This window comes from Chlamydotis macqueenii, chromosome 6 (genome assembly GCF_036417535.1).
Source record: "Chlamydotis macqueenii isolate bChlMac1 chromosome 6, bChlMac1.mat, whole genome shotgun sequence".
Classification (NCBI taxonomy): domain Eukaryota; kingdom Metazoa; phylum Chordata; class Aves; order Otidiformes; family Otididae; genus Chlamydotis; species Chlamydotis macqueenii.
The window spans coordinates 26,501,286-26,513,939 of NC_141561.1; the positions used below are offsets into that span (position 1 = coordinate 26,501,286).

General features: G+C 48.9%; 2 protein-coding genes across 2 annotated transcripts in view; both read right to left on the bottom strand.

Annotated features, from left to right (window-relative positions):
* The window catches only part of CERKL (CERK like autophagy regulator), a 57,443-nt gene extending 55,554 nt beyond the window's left edge, over positions 1-1,889 (bottom strand). Inside the window, exon 1 of the mRNA XM_086751128.1 lies at positions 1,658-1,889. Within this exon, the coding sequence (XP_086607254.1) occupies positions 1,658-1,889 (232 nt within the window). The remainder of the gene's footprint in view (positions 1-1,657) is intronic.
* A 6,798-nt stretch (positions 1,890-8,687) lies between these two features.
* Positions 8,688-12,372, bottom strand: NEUROD1 (neuronal differentiation 1). Its single transcript, XM_086750926.1, has 2 exons — positions 12,217-12,372; positions 8,688-11,249 (listed from the first exon to the last, which is right to left on the bottom strand). Exon 2 carries the CDS (start codon positions 11,238-11,240, stop codon positions 10,158-10,160), a length of 1,083 nt encoding a protein of 360 aa, XP_086607052.1. The 5' UTR covers positions 11,241-11,249; positions 12,217-12,372; the 3' UTR covers positions 8,688-10,157.
* Between the last annotated feature and the right edge of the window lie 282 nt (positions 12,373-12,654).

The window sequence follows — 12,654 nt, forward strand, 5'->3', positions numbered from 1 at the left end:
AACTCAAAATATCTCCCCATCCCTGGAAGCATGGAGCAATAGATACCAAAATTCATTTTTCCTGTCTGTACCTTAAAATCCCTCACTGGTGACAACTAAAAGACAATCATGGACCCTAGTTCCTGCTGTATGACAATTCGAGCTACATTAAAGTAGTCAGAACATAAAGTGGCAATCAAATTAGAGCATTGCACACAGAACTAAATAATTAATAAATCACATTTCAAGATCACTACACAGTGACCTGTAGTTAATCCCCAAAGGGAAGGAAGAAAGGCTACAGCACTGTGTAACAGCATTAGTAAGGCACCCAGACTAGCTCCACAAGAAGAAGGACTTTACACAAATCAGCACAGCCGTCATCCGAACTCAACTGTCCTGCTGAAAAGCAGAAACCTAAGTCCAAGCACAACATTGCATTAACACGGTAACGCTGTTTGGAAGATAACAGTCAACAGCTGTGCCTGGCACCGTATTAGTCTGATTTCAGTAGCTCTGGTATCCCAACACGGTTACATGAAATTAAGCATGCGACTTTAGCTGTGAGCATCTGCAGCAGCAGGACCGGAATCGCAGGCTTCCATAACCCTCTCAAGCCTCTGCAGCATATAGACTACCGTGCAGAGGAACAGATTACTGTAACACAGAAAAACTGGTACGTGAAAGAAACTTTGTTTCTCTGTATGCTGAGTTTATGACTCTTTGTTCTTGCCCATATGAACTTTTAAGTTCTGTCCAAAATAATACTAAAATAAACCTGGTCTTTTAGGCCTGGACAAGCTAATCGTGCCACACCAGAAGGCAACTGTGCTGTCTGGAAACTCCGCATTCCTGAAAGCAACTTTGATTTCTCCTTCACATGAGCACTGGGAGGTCACTGTAGTAAACAAGCACTTTTAAGAGTGTGTATGTATTTTGAAATTAAGTTTATGTTTTCACAGTGTCTAGGAGGAAAAAAAAAAAGACTATTTGGATAAGTTTAAGGAGCATTCCATTTCTTTTAAGACTTTTGTGTATAATTTGTTTCACTCGATTAAATCCCTTCTAACAGCACTTTCTCAGAGCGTGTTGCTTTATCAGAAAAGCATGGAGCAAGGACAAGCTGCCACAGAAGCCTCATCACAAAACCCAGGCGCATCTCACAAAACCGCACCCAGCTATGTGCGCTATTGTTTATGTACTGGGCAAAGAGAGTAAGCCAAGAACAGCTGGTGCAGCAGAAACAAAACCAAATCTTCTTACTGTTCTGCCTGGGGCTAAGAAGCCATAAACCCACCATCTCCTACATTTTGTCCTTTTCGTATCACCCGCCAAGAAGTACAGGCCCTTGTCAGGATAGGCTGGTTCAGATACAAGACGCTTGTTGCATTATGAACTATAATTTTGTTTTTAATCAGCAGCGTAACCCTGAGGGGAAGAGGCACGCCTGGCACCACGGACTTTAACTAGTTTACTGTAACCCCGTTCTCAGGCGAGGCTCCACCGCCTTGCCCTCAGAGGCCCGGACGCAGCTCGCTTTTCCCTCGCAGCGCCCCGGGAGTGCCAGCTCGCCCCGGGCGGCCCCGCCGTGCCGCCCGCTCCCGGAGGCGGCCCGAGCCCGGGCCCGGCCCCCGCGGACACCCCCTGCCCCGGCCCAGCCCGGCCCGGCCCGTCCCACCTGCGGGGCTCTCGGGCAGGATGGGGCTCCAGCGGAGCCGCTGGGCGCTCAGAACCACGTCGCAGCTCCTCTTGCTGATCTCGAAGATGCCCCTGAGGAGCGGCTCCTCTCCCGCCTCAGCCGGCGGGACCGCCGCCAGCGGGGCCACCTTCCGCCGCCGCTCCTCGGGCATCGCCGCCGAGGAGCGGGAGCCGGCGTGCGGGCGCAGGAAGGGGGCCGCGGCGCCCAGCATGGCGGCTACACCGCCGCCCCGCGACACCGGCCGCTCGCGGCGTCCCGGCCGCTGCCAAGGCAGCGCCCGCCCCGCCCCGCAGGCGGGGCCGCGGCTGCCCAGGGGCCGGCGGGAGGGTGCCCGTCCCGGGCCGGCGGCCGCGGCGTCGCACTGGGGTCCCCGCACAGGCAGCGGCGGGCGAGGCCGCGCTGAGCCCCTCCCGCGAGAGTCGCCTTTCCGCGCCCGGCCGCTGAGGCTGAGCCGAGCGCAGGCTTCCCCTGCGGCCGGCACCGGCACAAACCCGGGGCCTTGGATCCGGTGCGGCGCCTCAGGGTAACAGCGAGACCGGTGCAAAGGCACTCTGGCTTCGGTCTCCTGGGTTACTTTTACTTCCCCGAGCAAAGCAATGAAGGAGTTCTCGCACTACATAAATTAACTTTCTTTGTCAGAGCCCCGTATGTCTTCTGTTTTCTGTATATAGTAACAAAAACCACTGGAGGAACATACAGGTCTGTTCACTCTTGGTTTGCTACTGTTCCCAAACCCTCAGTCCCCACTATCTTTTTTAAGTCTGAAAAAGACACTTTCCTGGGGGGAAAAAATATTCTAAGCCAGTCTACTCTAATAGACTTTATTAAAAATATAACAATTTTTATATTTGCACATTGAATTTGGAAAAACATGGAATAGTCCAGCAATATCATTTTAGATAGACATACAATTTCCTTGTCCTTTCTTGTAAGGATTGTGTGTATTGAAGACCTCACATAGTATCCTGTTTGATGTTCCCATATTAGCAAAAAAAAAAAAAAAAAGAGACACAAGACAAACAGTAAATGTGTAGGAAGAATGGTATAGTAAGCAGCCAAATAGTACAGAGCACTGAACCTAGATGTAATGGCCTTAATTTCTTCTACATCTTTGCTGATAGACAGAATTTGGAAGTGGAACATTTATGTACTTGTGATGGCTGAATGCTCAAGGGACATATAGAAATATAGTATACTACACAAGGAATAGGGATGATGCAGAAGGTGTTGCAAATCACACAAGGCAGCTAAAATATGTTTTACCTTCCTATTCTTTCCTGTGCTTTTTAATTCAATGGCAATAGATACATGAACATAGAGAAGCCCTATTCAGTAAGTTGAAAGACTTTTTAAAATTAAAATACTTCAAATTAAATATTGCAGCTCTTCAGGTAGCCTCCAGAAGTATTATTTGAATATTTATAAGTATTTAGTGTTTTCTGTGCATAATGTAACTGTCTTTGAATTTAATGTACCTCCTTCCATTTAAGGATGGCTAAATATGCAGTGCACGAGGCCATCTAGTTCATCAGCAGCTCTCTACAAAACAGCTATTCTCTTTTTCTAGTATTAAGTATGGAAAGTGCATTCTTACAGTATACTAGAACTAAGAAAAAAATTGTAGAACTGAGTCCACAGGACAGTTTTGTGCTGTGTTTTATAGTCTGAATCCCAGGTTACACTGTAACTCCATTTTACTTAGAGAACCAGTGGAGTTGTCTTAAATTCTTAAAAGGTGGGTTTTTTTATTTTTAACAAATAGCTCAAGTAAAGTAGAAGGGGCAAAGAGGGGGTGCAGGAAGCATATCAGGAAGAGAAGCAAAGCCATTGTCAGGGCACAGCAAGGGCCAGCTGCTACCTACAAGGTGGAGCCCAGGGTCTTTCTGGCCAGGACTCACCTGGTGGTGCCTGAGCAATAAAGCCCAGGGTAGAGTTCCAGGATCCCTGGAGAATCCAAATCTTCAGGAAAGTTCACAGTAACAAGGTAGGGCTGAAGTCAGGACAGGATGTCAGTGTACAGATCTGAATCAACAGGGCTGTAACTAAACTAGAGACCAGCATCCCAAAGCATCTGTGAAGAAAGAACTGATACCCCTAGGCTGAGCTTAAATAGAGCTCCAGGCCCTTGGGTGGGGCTGGTGGGCAGTTGCAGGTGGGGCTGGTGAGCATTTTTAAGGCTCAGTAGTGGCCTCAGGGTGGTGAGCAGCTAACAATGCAAGAGGAGGTGTATTAAGGAGCAGTAAGGACAGGCTACTCTGTTAAGGGAGCAGAGAGTGACCATGGGTCAGGTAGGGTCCCATGTACCTGACTGGGGTGAGCAGAGCTGTGTGTAGCCAAGCTCAGATAAGAGCCCAGACACCTTGACAAACCAATTGCAATGAGGTTGGTCCAATGCTATGCTGAAAAGTAGAGCCAGCAGGCCAGGGTCAGGCCTGGTGACAGTAACCAGTATCAGTGCTAGCCCAGCAGCCACCAGGGAAGCCTGTACTGTCAAGGCAGGTCCAAGGTCAAGCAAGGATATCAAGTCTGTGGATCAGGGTCTGGATATGGCCAGGCACAGCACAGGCATGTCTGCAATATCATGAAGGCAGATACCAGGGGTGGGAGCCTCTTAAACACAGCTCTTGTGTGAGAGATTTCCCCCTGAGGTTTCCTAGAACTTCTTCTCAGCACTCTGGACCCAGAGGAGATGTTGCTCCATGTTAGGGTGCTGGCCTTGAGCACAGGCAGCTGAACTGGGAGAGGGGAGCATCCTCTGGGCCTGGATAAGAGGTAGTAGGAAACAAGGAGAAGAGCTAACCTCTTCTTAACTAACAGTGTTTCTCTCTGGATGAAGAAATTAATCTGTTGCTGTCTAGATGCTAAGAAGTGGTGGGAGTCTCAGAAGTCTTTTCCAGAAGAACCTTGTGATGTGAAGAAAGAGAGGAGGTAGGACAATCTCTGGCAGAAATAGCAAGTGAGGAAAGTACAGCTAGTGTTTACTGAAGGAGAGAAAGCAGGTAAAGCACATTACTGGAAAATAAATCCTCTCACCTCAAGAAAAATGGGTAGAAAAATGCAATGAGGTAAGTACGTGAGAAATGGGAAGGCCAGTTTTTGATTCATAAATTAATGTGATGCTGAAGTTAAGGAATAGGAATTAAGACAAGAAGAGATGAGGAGATGCTCTGGGGAAAATACCTTATGCCCCATCTGGAGGTTTCACCTGGGCACTTCTGGTAGCTGGCTTGTTTCAGTAGCTAATAGAGACTTGCTTCTGGAGAAATCTGCATTTTTTAAATTGGCAGCATACCCTTGGCTTGTATGTTTTTCTGGCTACAGTGTCTGTTTATACAATGAAGGTTTAGTGTGTAGTCAGTTATACTTCAGCTGTTCATTCCCAAATATTAGCTCTTCTAAGTATGTTCCCTTCTTACATTGCTACTCTAGAAGAGCATTTTTTTTTTATATAGCTCTCAATATTAATTCAGCTCTGTTGTGTTGTTTTTCCTTGGCTTTGAAGGAGACACTTTAAGCAGAACACCAAATTTTTACCCAGTAAGTGAAGTAAAATTATTCTGGAGGAAAATGACACCAAGAGTCTATAGCAGTGAGCATAACTATACATCTTTCTGCATGTCTGAAAAGAAGGAAAATCTTTTTTAAGAGAGAGAAAGAAGAGCAGTTAAGGAAAAGAAACTCTGAAATAGTGGAGGTGGACAAATCTCTGCAAAGAGGAGAACAAGAACCAGTGAAATTATTGTGCGGGAATAAGAAGCAACAGAAATGGAGTCTGAAGTTGAAGTCCTTCCTAGGAGCACCAGGAGCTGAAACTGATGTTACTCAAAATAGAGGAAAATGTGATAATAGCAAGGAATATAAAATGAGAATGTGTTGACCAGAAGACATTTTCTTTTTATTTTTTTTTTCTTTCCATTAAGGTTGATATGCCGTCTTCTTAAGGTAATAAAGCTTTACTCTGAATCTTGTTCTCTGTTGTTATTTCACCAAAATGTTGGCAAACAGTGTAAATCTTGGTTGCTTTTATTTTATTTCATACAAAACACAGCTAACTCTGCGCTGCAAACTACGATGAGGTAGGAAACTGAGAACCAGGGCTGATATTCTGTCTTTTACATACCCTGTAGGCAACCTAAATACTTAAGAGAACGCTTTGAGAGCATTGTCAGTTTTAATTTTGTATTGCATAGCTTCTGACAGTTTGTTAAATACATATATGAATTATTTAAAAAACACTTATGTACATATTTAAAGAACAGTCTATTTGTAGATCTTCATCTCACTGTTGCAACATGTGTTCATGTAGTATGTTTTTCAAGGCTTTTTGTAATATGGAATTTTCAGCTAAGGAAGGAGTGTAGACCATTTATAATTTCTGAAACAATTACCACACAACCCATCTTGGTCAATAAAAACAAAGATAAATTTCTGCATGTTTTCCCTGATACAGCACCAGGAAGAACTCTGATTTTTCATTTCTGTGCGTTCTTCCTCAACAGGAATGAGTGAGAACTCAGTGGTTTGTGTTTTTTTTTTTTTATCTGTAGATACTGTATGTAATGTACACAAACAAAAGAATGGAATTCAACTGTGAAATTTCTAAAAGTATTTGACAAAATGGTTCTTTGTAGAGAAGTACTGTGGGTGTTTATTTATTTATTTATTTAAAAAGGAGAGTCATTATTTTTTTAATATGTCCCAAGAAATTGTTAAGATCATGGTGGATCCAGTTTGATCAGTTACAATGCTGAAATAACTGCAGGAATTTTTACTGTTACAGACAAAAGGTTTGGTTTACTTGCTCTCAAGACTTGGTTTAGAATTATTTATATTAATTCCTATTACCTCTGGAATGGTAAGTTGCTTTTTAATATTAGTTTATTAAAATTCCAGAACAGTATCTTCCAGAGAAAGCAATGCTATACTGTCTTTTGGTGAATTCGGGAGTCTTGGTTCTCCTTGTTTCTCCCACTTGCGGAGTGCTCCTGAGGGCACTGGGCCAAAGTCTGGTGATGCTGAGGCTCTTTTTTTTTCATTTGGGCTAGGTAAAACCTGAGTTTTCAGCCTCTCAGACATCTTGTGGATGTGACCTGGAATTCCACCATTTCAGACCCCTCTGTCATAGCTGGGGTCTCAGCTCTATCACAGTCAATGAAGCTTTATCACAACCTCTGGACACTCTTCTGTTGCTCCAGAAAACCAAGATGGGAAAAGCTGCAAGTAGTGACTGTTACTCATGCAGTGTTCCTGCAGAGATTTCACTGGGTCTCTCCAAGTGTGCACTGGTGGCAGAAAAATTATTTATGCCAATGAAGAAGAAGGGAAAGGCCACTGTTCCCAACAAGCCATAAAAATAGGGTCCTAGGCCTCTGCTGGATGACCCAGTAGATGTGTAGGTATGACTCAACCCCAGAGTTTCCTCTGCATTCGCAAGTGAGATAATCCCACTACAGCCTTAGTTAATTAGCTACGTGTTCATAGGAGAAGAACAGTGTGAGTAATTCTTTCCTTTGAAAGAGACCTGGCTAGACCTTCCTGTGGGAGTCATGAGCAGAGATTTCAAGATTTGGCTTGATATTAACAGTAAGAAAAAATAAATATCATGGAGGCATTAGAAGCAGCAGCAAAGGGAGAGGGAAAAAATGTCCAATATTTTATAAGGGTGGGGAATAAAAAACCTAAACTAATTGAAATAACAAAACTCACAAGTGATTTGTAAAATGGAGCCTCTAGTTACAAAAATGCCTAATTGATTTTCCTTATTAGGTTGCTCATAACATTAAAATATTATTTTCTCTGAAGTATCACTGTAGCAAAGGTTCAGAGAGCCTAGGCAGATCTTTTAAGTAAATTGTGTTGGCTAAAGGAGTTGAATTTTGTTATTAACCGTGGAAAAAAAGAAAAGGTAATTGAAAAGGTTTCTTGCGGTTTGGAAATGCCTTCCAAATATTCATTAAACATTTAAGCAACTAAATTTGCAGAATATGTTCCTGACATTGGCACTGGTTCTGTGGTATTTCTCTCATCAGATGGAAGTACTGTGTGTTATGCAGAGTGCATTCATGCATAAACAATATCATTTTCATAAATTAAAACCTCCCCTGCAGAAGGAACATCTGTGCCTGCCTTTGAATAAAAGATGGTGGCATGCGAGTTGCCCCTTGACTGACTAGAAGAATACTTATGCTTAAGAAGAAGGCGCATAACCAAAAGGGGAGCAAGCCTGGGATGGCTTTCTCAATTTTATCTGAAAAGTTGTCATTTATTTCCCCCTGCTCCACCCCTGCACACCACCAGGTGTGCGGCCACTGGCAGGGAAAGGTTAATGGGGTGCTCGCAAAGTTGCCTTCTGCTTTCTTCCTTGCCAGATTCAGCAACAGTTTCGGGGTGCGGAGCCGCGGGCTTGGGCAAAACGCAGGGAGATGCCCCGCACCGCGGCAGCCGGGCCGGCCGAGCATTTGCAGGCTGTTCGGAGCGGGAAAGGGTGGTCCTCGGGGGGAGGGGAAAAAAAAAAAAAAAAAAAAAAAGCCCGAAAGCCTCATCCAGAGGAGAGCCTGTTCGCTTTCTGCTGGGTTTAAGGGAAGCGTTTCTGAGAGACCCTCGCTCTGTGACAGGCTTCACGGATGGTGTCTCAGGAAGCGTCCCGCAGCTGTTGCGGGGGCTCGGAGCCCAAGACCTGTTGCCGGCCGTTCCCGGGGAATCGCTCTCCCGCACTCTGCGCCCCCGCCGCTCTCCAGCTCCCGCACCAGCAGTGAAGATTGAAGGAAGACACGCGTGTTTCGCGGCTGGGAAGAAGGGAAGACAGCGAACCGACGCGCTGAGTGGGGCGGGGGAGGGGGGGATCGCGGGTGGGCGCCTGCCCCGGCCCCCGGGGGGAACGCCCTCCCGTCCCCGAGCGAACGCATCAGCGTTGCGAAGGGCCGGTTGCGCTGTAACCAAACGAACAAAATCCGCCCCCCGCCGCCCCCTTCCCCCGGATCCCCTCAAGGTAAGTAAAGAATCCGTGTCCTTGTTTTTTAGTCCAATTTTATTCTACAAATAATAAGTATCGCACCTTTCATGAGCTATCCGAATAAAACAATAATCCCATAGGAATTACTTACACTAAGAAAAAAAAAATAATAATAATCACATTTAAGGAGAAATGCAACATTCGACCAAATCTTCAATACTATGTCGTTGCCAAAGGATGGATGGTTTTCTAAAATCCCAGTGTGCATTACACCATAATATACAGGATTACAAACAAAATTACAGTACAGATTGATTCCAGTTGAACCAGCGTTACATTTCAAACAGCACTTATTCTGGACTGCATTGTACATGCAATAGCTATTGTTCTAATTACGGATTAAATGGTTTGAATTTGTTTCAAGCTACCGTACTAATCGACTACAATAGGAATATAGCCCGACTTTAACAACCTGATTAGTTTTAGGTTCCGATTTATAAGATGAGCGTATGACAACCACGGATTGTGTGAATATGTATAAAATCATGCATTTATATCGCCTGGAAACATTAACATCTTCAAGTTCTTGTCAAGAAAAAAAAAAAAAAAACAACCAAAACCAAACCACGGAATGCCAAGGGTTTCAAAGACTAAAAAGAAACAGTGCAAATTGTATGTGATAGTCAAGCAGCTTTCGATTTAAAAAGGGTGTTGGCATTTGCTTATAATCTTTATATACAAGTTTGTGCAAGTAATGTGTTGAATTGATATGTTTTAATAGAAAATAAGTCTCTCGTTCTTATATCTTCTCAAGACCTAGGGGATCTGGTTCTTGTTGTAGGGGGGAAAGGAAAAAAAACAAAAAAGAAGAAAAGTAAAACAAAAAAAAAAAAAAGAAAGAAAGAAAAAAGATACTCTCATGGGAAAGAAATTGCCCGGATTGTGCATTTTTAAAAAATTTCTTCTTCAACTATTTTAAAGGAAAGAAGTGCTAAGGCAACATAACTTCTCTAAGCACTTTTCTGCTGGTTTAAATTAGTTAAATTATTTTGTATAAATTAGATATAATTCTACCTTTCCGATATGTATAAAAATTGATGAAGCTGCATGGTTTAAAATAGGAAATTCACGTTATAAAAAGTCATTAAAAATTCTGTACAAAATCACAACAAAATAATTCAGCATGGGAAAGGTAACAAGTAGTAAAACGTTGGTTGAAAAATAGAGATTTCATATATATTTTGTAATTGGCCCATCGCTAGTTTAAAAATTGCATAGATCCTAATTATTGCTTGTGATTTTGTTATCCCGATCAGGTGATTGACGCGGTCCCAAGTGCCCCCAGCCCAAATTTACAGCGTGGCTCCGGGGAGCAGGAGCAAGAGAGGGAGAAGGGGAGCGGGGAGGCGGCGGCCCCGAGAGCGGCGGCGGGACAGGACCCGCCGGGCCGCCCCGTGTAAACAAGGCGCCGGCGGGGCGGCGGGGCCGGGCTCAGCCCCTCTCCCTCCCCGGCGGGGCCGGGGGGTCTCAGTCGTGGAAGATGGCGTTGAGCTGGGCGCTGAGGACCCGCTCGTGGTGGGGGTGGCCCTCGTAGGGCGCCAGGCCGTCGACCGGGATCTCGCAGCGAGAGGCGGCGGCCGGGAAGATGGCGGCGTGGGCGGGCGCGGCGGCGGCGGCGGGGTAGTGCATGGTGAAGGCGTAGCTCTTGTCGAAGTCGGCGGGCGGCTCGTGCTTGAAGGAGAAGTTGCCGTTGACGCTGAGGGGCGGGCTGAGGGGCCCGTCGAAGGCGGGGCTGGCGCCCTCCGCCAGGCCGCTCTCGAAGAAGGGCTCGAGCGCGGCGCCGTAGGCGTGCGGCGGCTTGAGGTGGAAGAGGTGGGAGCTGTCCATGGTGCCGTAGGGCGGGCTGGGCAGGCCGGGAGACTGGTAGGGGTAGGGGTGGGGCGGGAAGGGGCCGCCCGCCGCCGCCGCCGCCGCCGCCACGTGGGGCGGCACCTCCTGGCTCTGCTCGGGGAGGAAAGTCCGCGGGTTGAGCTGGAGGCAGCCGGCCACTAGGTTGGTGGTGGGCTGCGACAGGCCCTTGCAGAGGGTCTGCACGAAGGAGACCAGGTCGGGGCTCTTGCCCGAGCGCAGGATCTCGGAGAGGGCCCAGATGTAGTTCTTGGCCAGGCGCAGGGTCTCGATCTTGGAGAGCTTCTGCGTCTTGGAGTAGCAGGGCACCACCTTCCGCAGGTTGTCCAGGGCCGCGTTCAAGCCGTGCATGCGGTTGCGCTCCCGGGCGTTGGCCTTCATGCGCCGCAGCTTGAACCGCTCCATGCGCGCCTTGGTCATCTTCTTCTTCTTGGGGCCCCGCCTCTTGGGCTTCTGGTCGTCGTCGTCCTCCTCCTCCTCCTCCTCTTCCTCCTCCTCGTCCAGGTCGTCCTCCTCGTCCTCCTCCTCGCCGTTCCGCAGCGAGTCCTCCTCGGCCTCGGCGTGCAGAGCCTCCAGGTCCTCCTCCTTCTTGTCCGCTTCCTGCTCCTCCTCCTGGGAGCTGAGGCAGTCGTCGGCCCAGCTGGGGGGCCCCTGCGGCTGGGGCTCGCCCATCAGCCCGCTCTCGCTGTACGACTTGGTCATGGTGCGCCCCTGCCCACGGGAGGAGAGAGAAGGGAGCCGTGTCAGCATCCGCGCCGGCGGCTGCTCCGCGGGGAGAGGCCGCCCGCGCCTCCCGCCCCGTCCCCTCCCGCGGGGGAGCCCCGGCTTCCCCGCGCTGCCAGCGCGAACTTTTGGTGGTCCGTCTCGGCGGTCCTGCCTTCAACCGAGCTGACACGTATCCCGATGCCATTATGTAACCCGCCGACATCAGCGGGCAATATAAGCAGATTACATGCGCGGGAGGCAGCCCGAGCGAGGTTTTTTGGTTTTTTGTTTGTTTGGGTTTTTTGTTTGTTTGTTTTTGGTTTGTGTTTGTTTTTTTTTTTTTTTAAATCCCCACCTGTGCCGAATCGGAGACCCCCGCCCGTGACGCTCGTCCCCGCAGCTCTCCGCGGCTTCCCTCTCGCCGCTGCTGCCTTGCACTGGACTCCCGCACCGCCCCGACGAAAGTCGGACACCTGCTCCCCAGCCCCGACGCCGCTCAACCTCTCCCGGCGAGGCTCCCCCGGTCCTGCCTCCGCCCGGTGCCCGCGGTAACAGGTGCGGGACCGGTCTCTGCTTCCCGTCTCCGTCACCCTCTCCGCCGCGGACAGCCATCGTGTCCCCGCGGGGGCCTTTCGTGAGGGGGATGCGACCTTCCCTCCGCCACACCGGGCGCACCGGGGAGGAACAATGCCGCGGCGGAGAGGGAGCTGGAAGTTGGGAAGCGCAGAGGTGGCAGCATATACACATACATGCGTGTGTATGGGCGCACGTATACGTGCCTATATGTATACACACATGTATATGTATACGTGTGCGCGGACACAGGTGTGCGCGCACACAGCGGCAGGAGCAACCGCAAAAGCGACGGCACAAATCGAAGCGGCTCCGGCAGAGGCAGGTCCCGCCCGCCCCGGCCCCGCAGCCTCCTCTCCTCTCCCACCCCGGTCGCCGCCGCCGCGGGGTTTCCCGTTACCTCCGTCGCTCAGCCTCTCCTGCGCGGTGACGGTCTCATAACCCCGGCGCAGCTCTCCCTGCGAGGGCGCCGCGTGTCTGTGTGGGTTTGGTTGGGTTTTTCTTTTTTTTTTTTTCCTTTTTTTTTTTTTTTCCCCGAGGTTGCGCAGCGCCGGGCTCTCCCGTTATATAGCGGGACCGATGACGCGGGGAGGGGTGTGGGGGGGAAGGCGGCACCGGGACCCCGGCCTCACCACCGCCCAAAGCGCCTGCGCCCCGCCCCGCCCGGCGGCACGCGCCATATGGCCGCCCCCTTTCTCTCTCTTCCCGCCCGTCCCCCCCCCCACGTGACACTCCTTATTTGTATGCGTCCGCGCGCCCGCCCGTTGAGCCGCCACGCCCTTTGTGTCCGGCCGCCGCCATCTGTCACTGGCAGGCGCCCCCCTCTCCCCCCCCCACC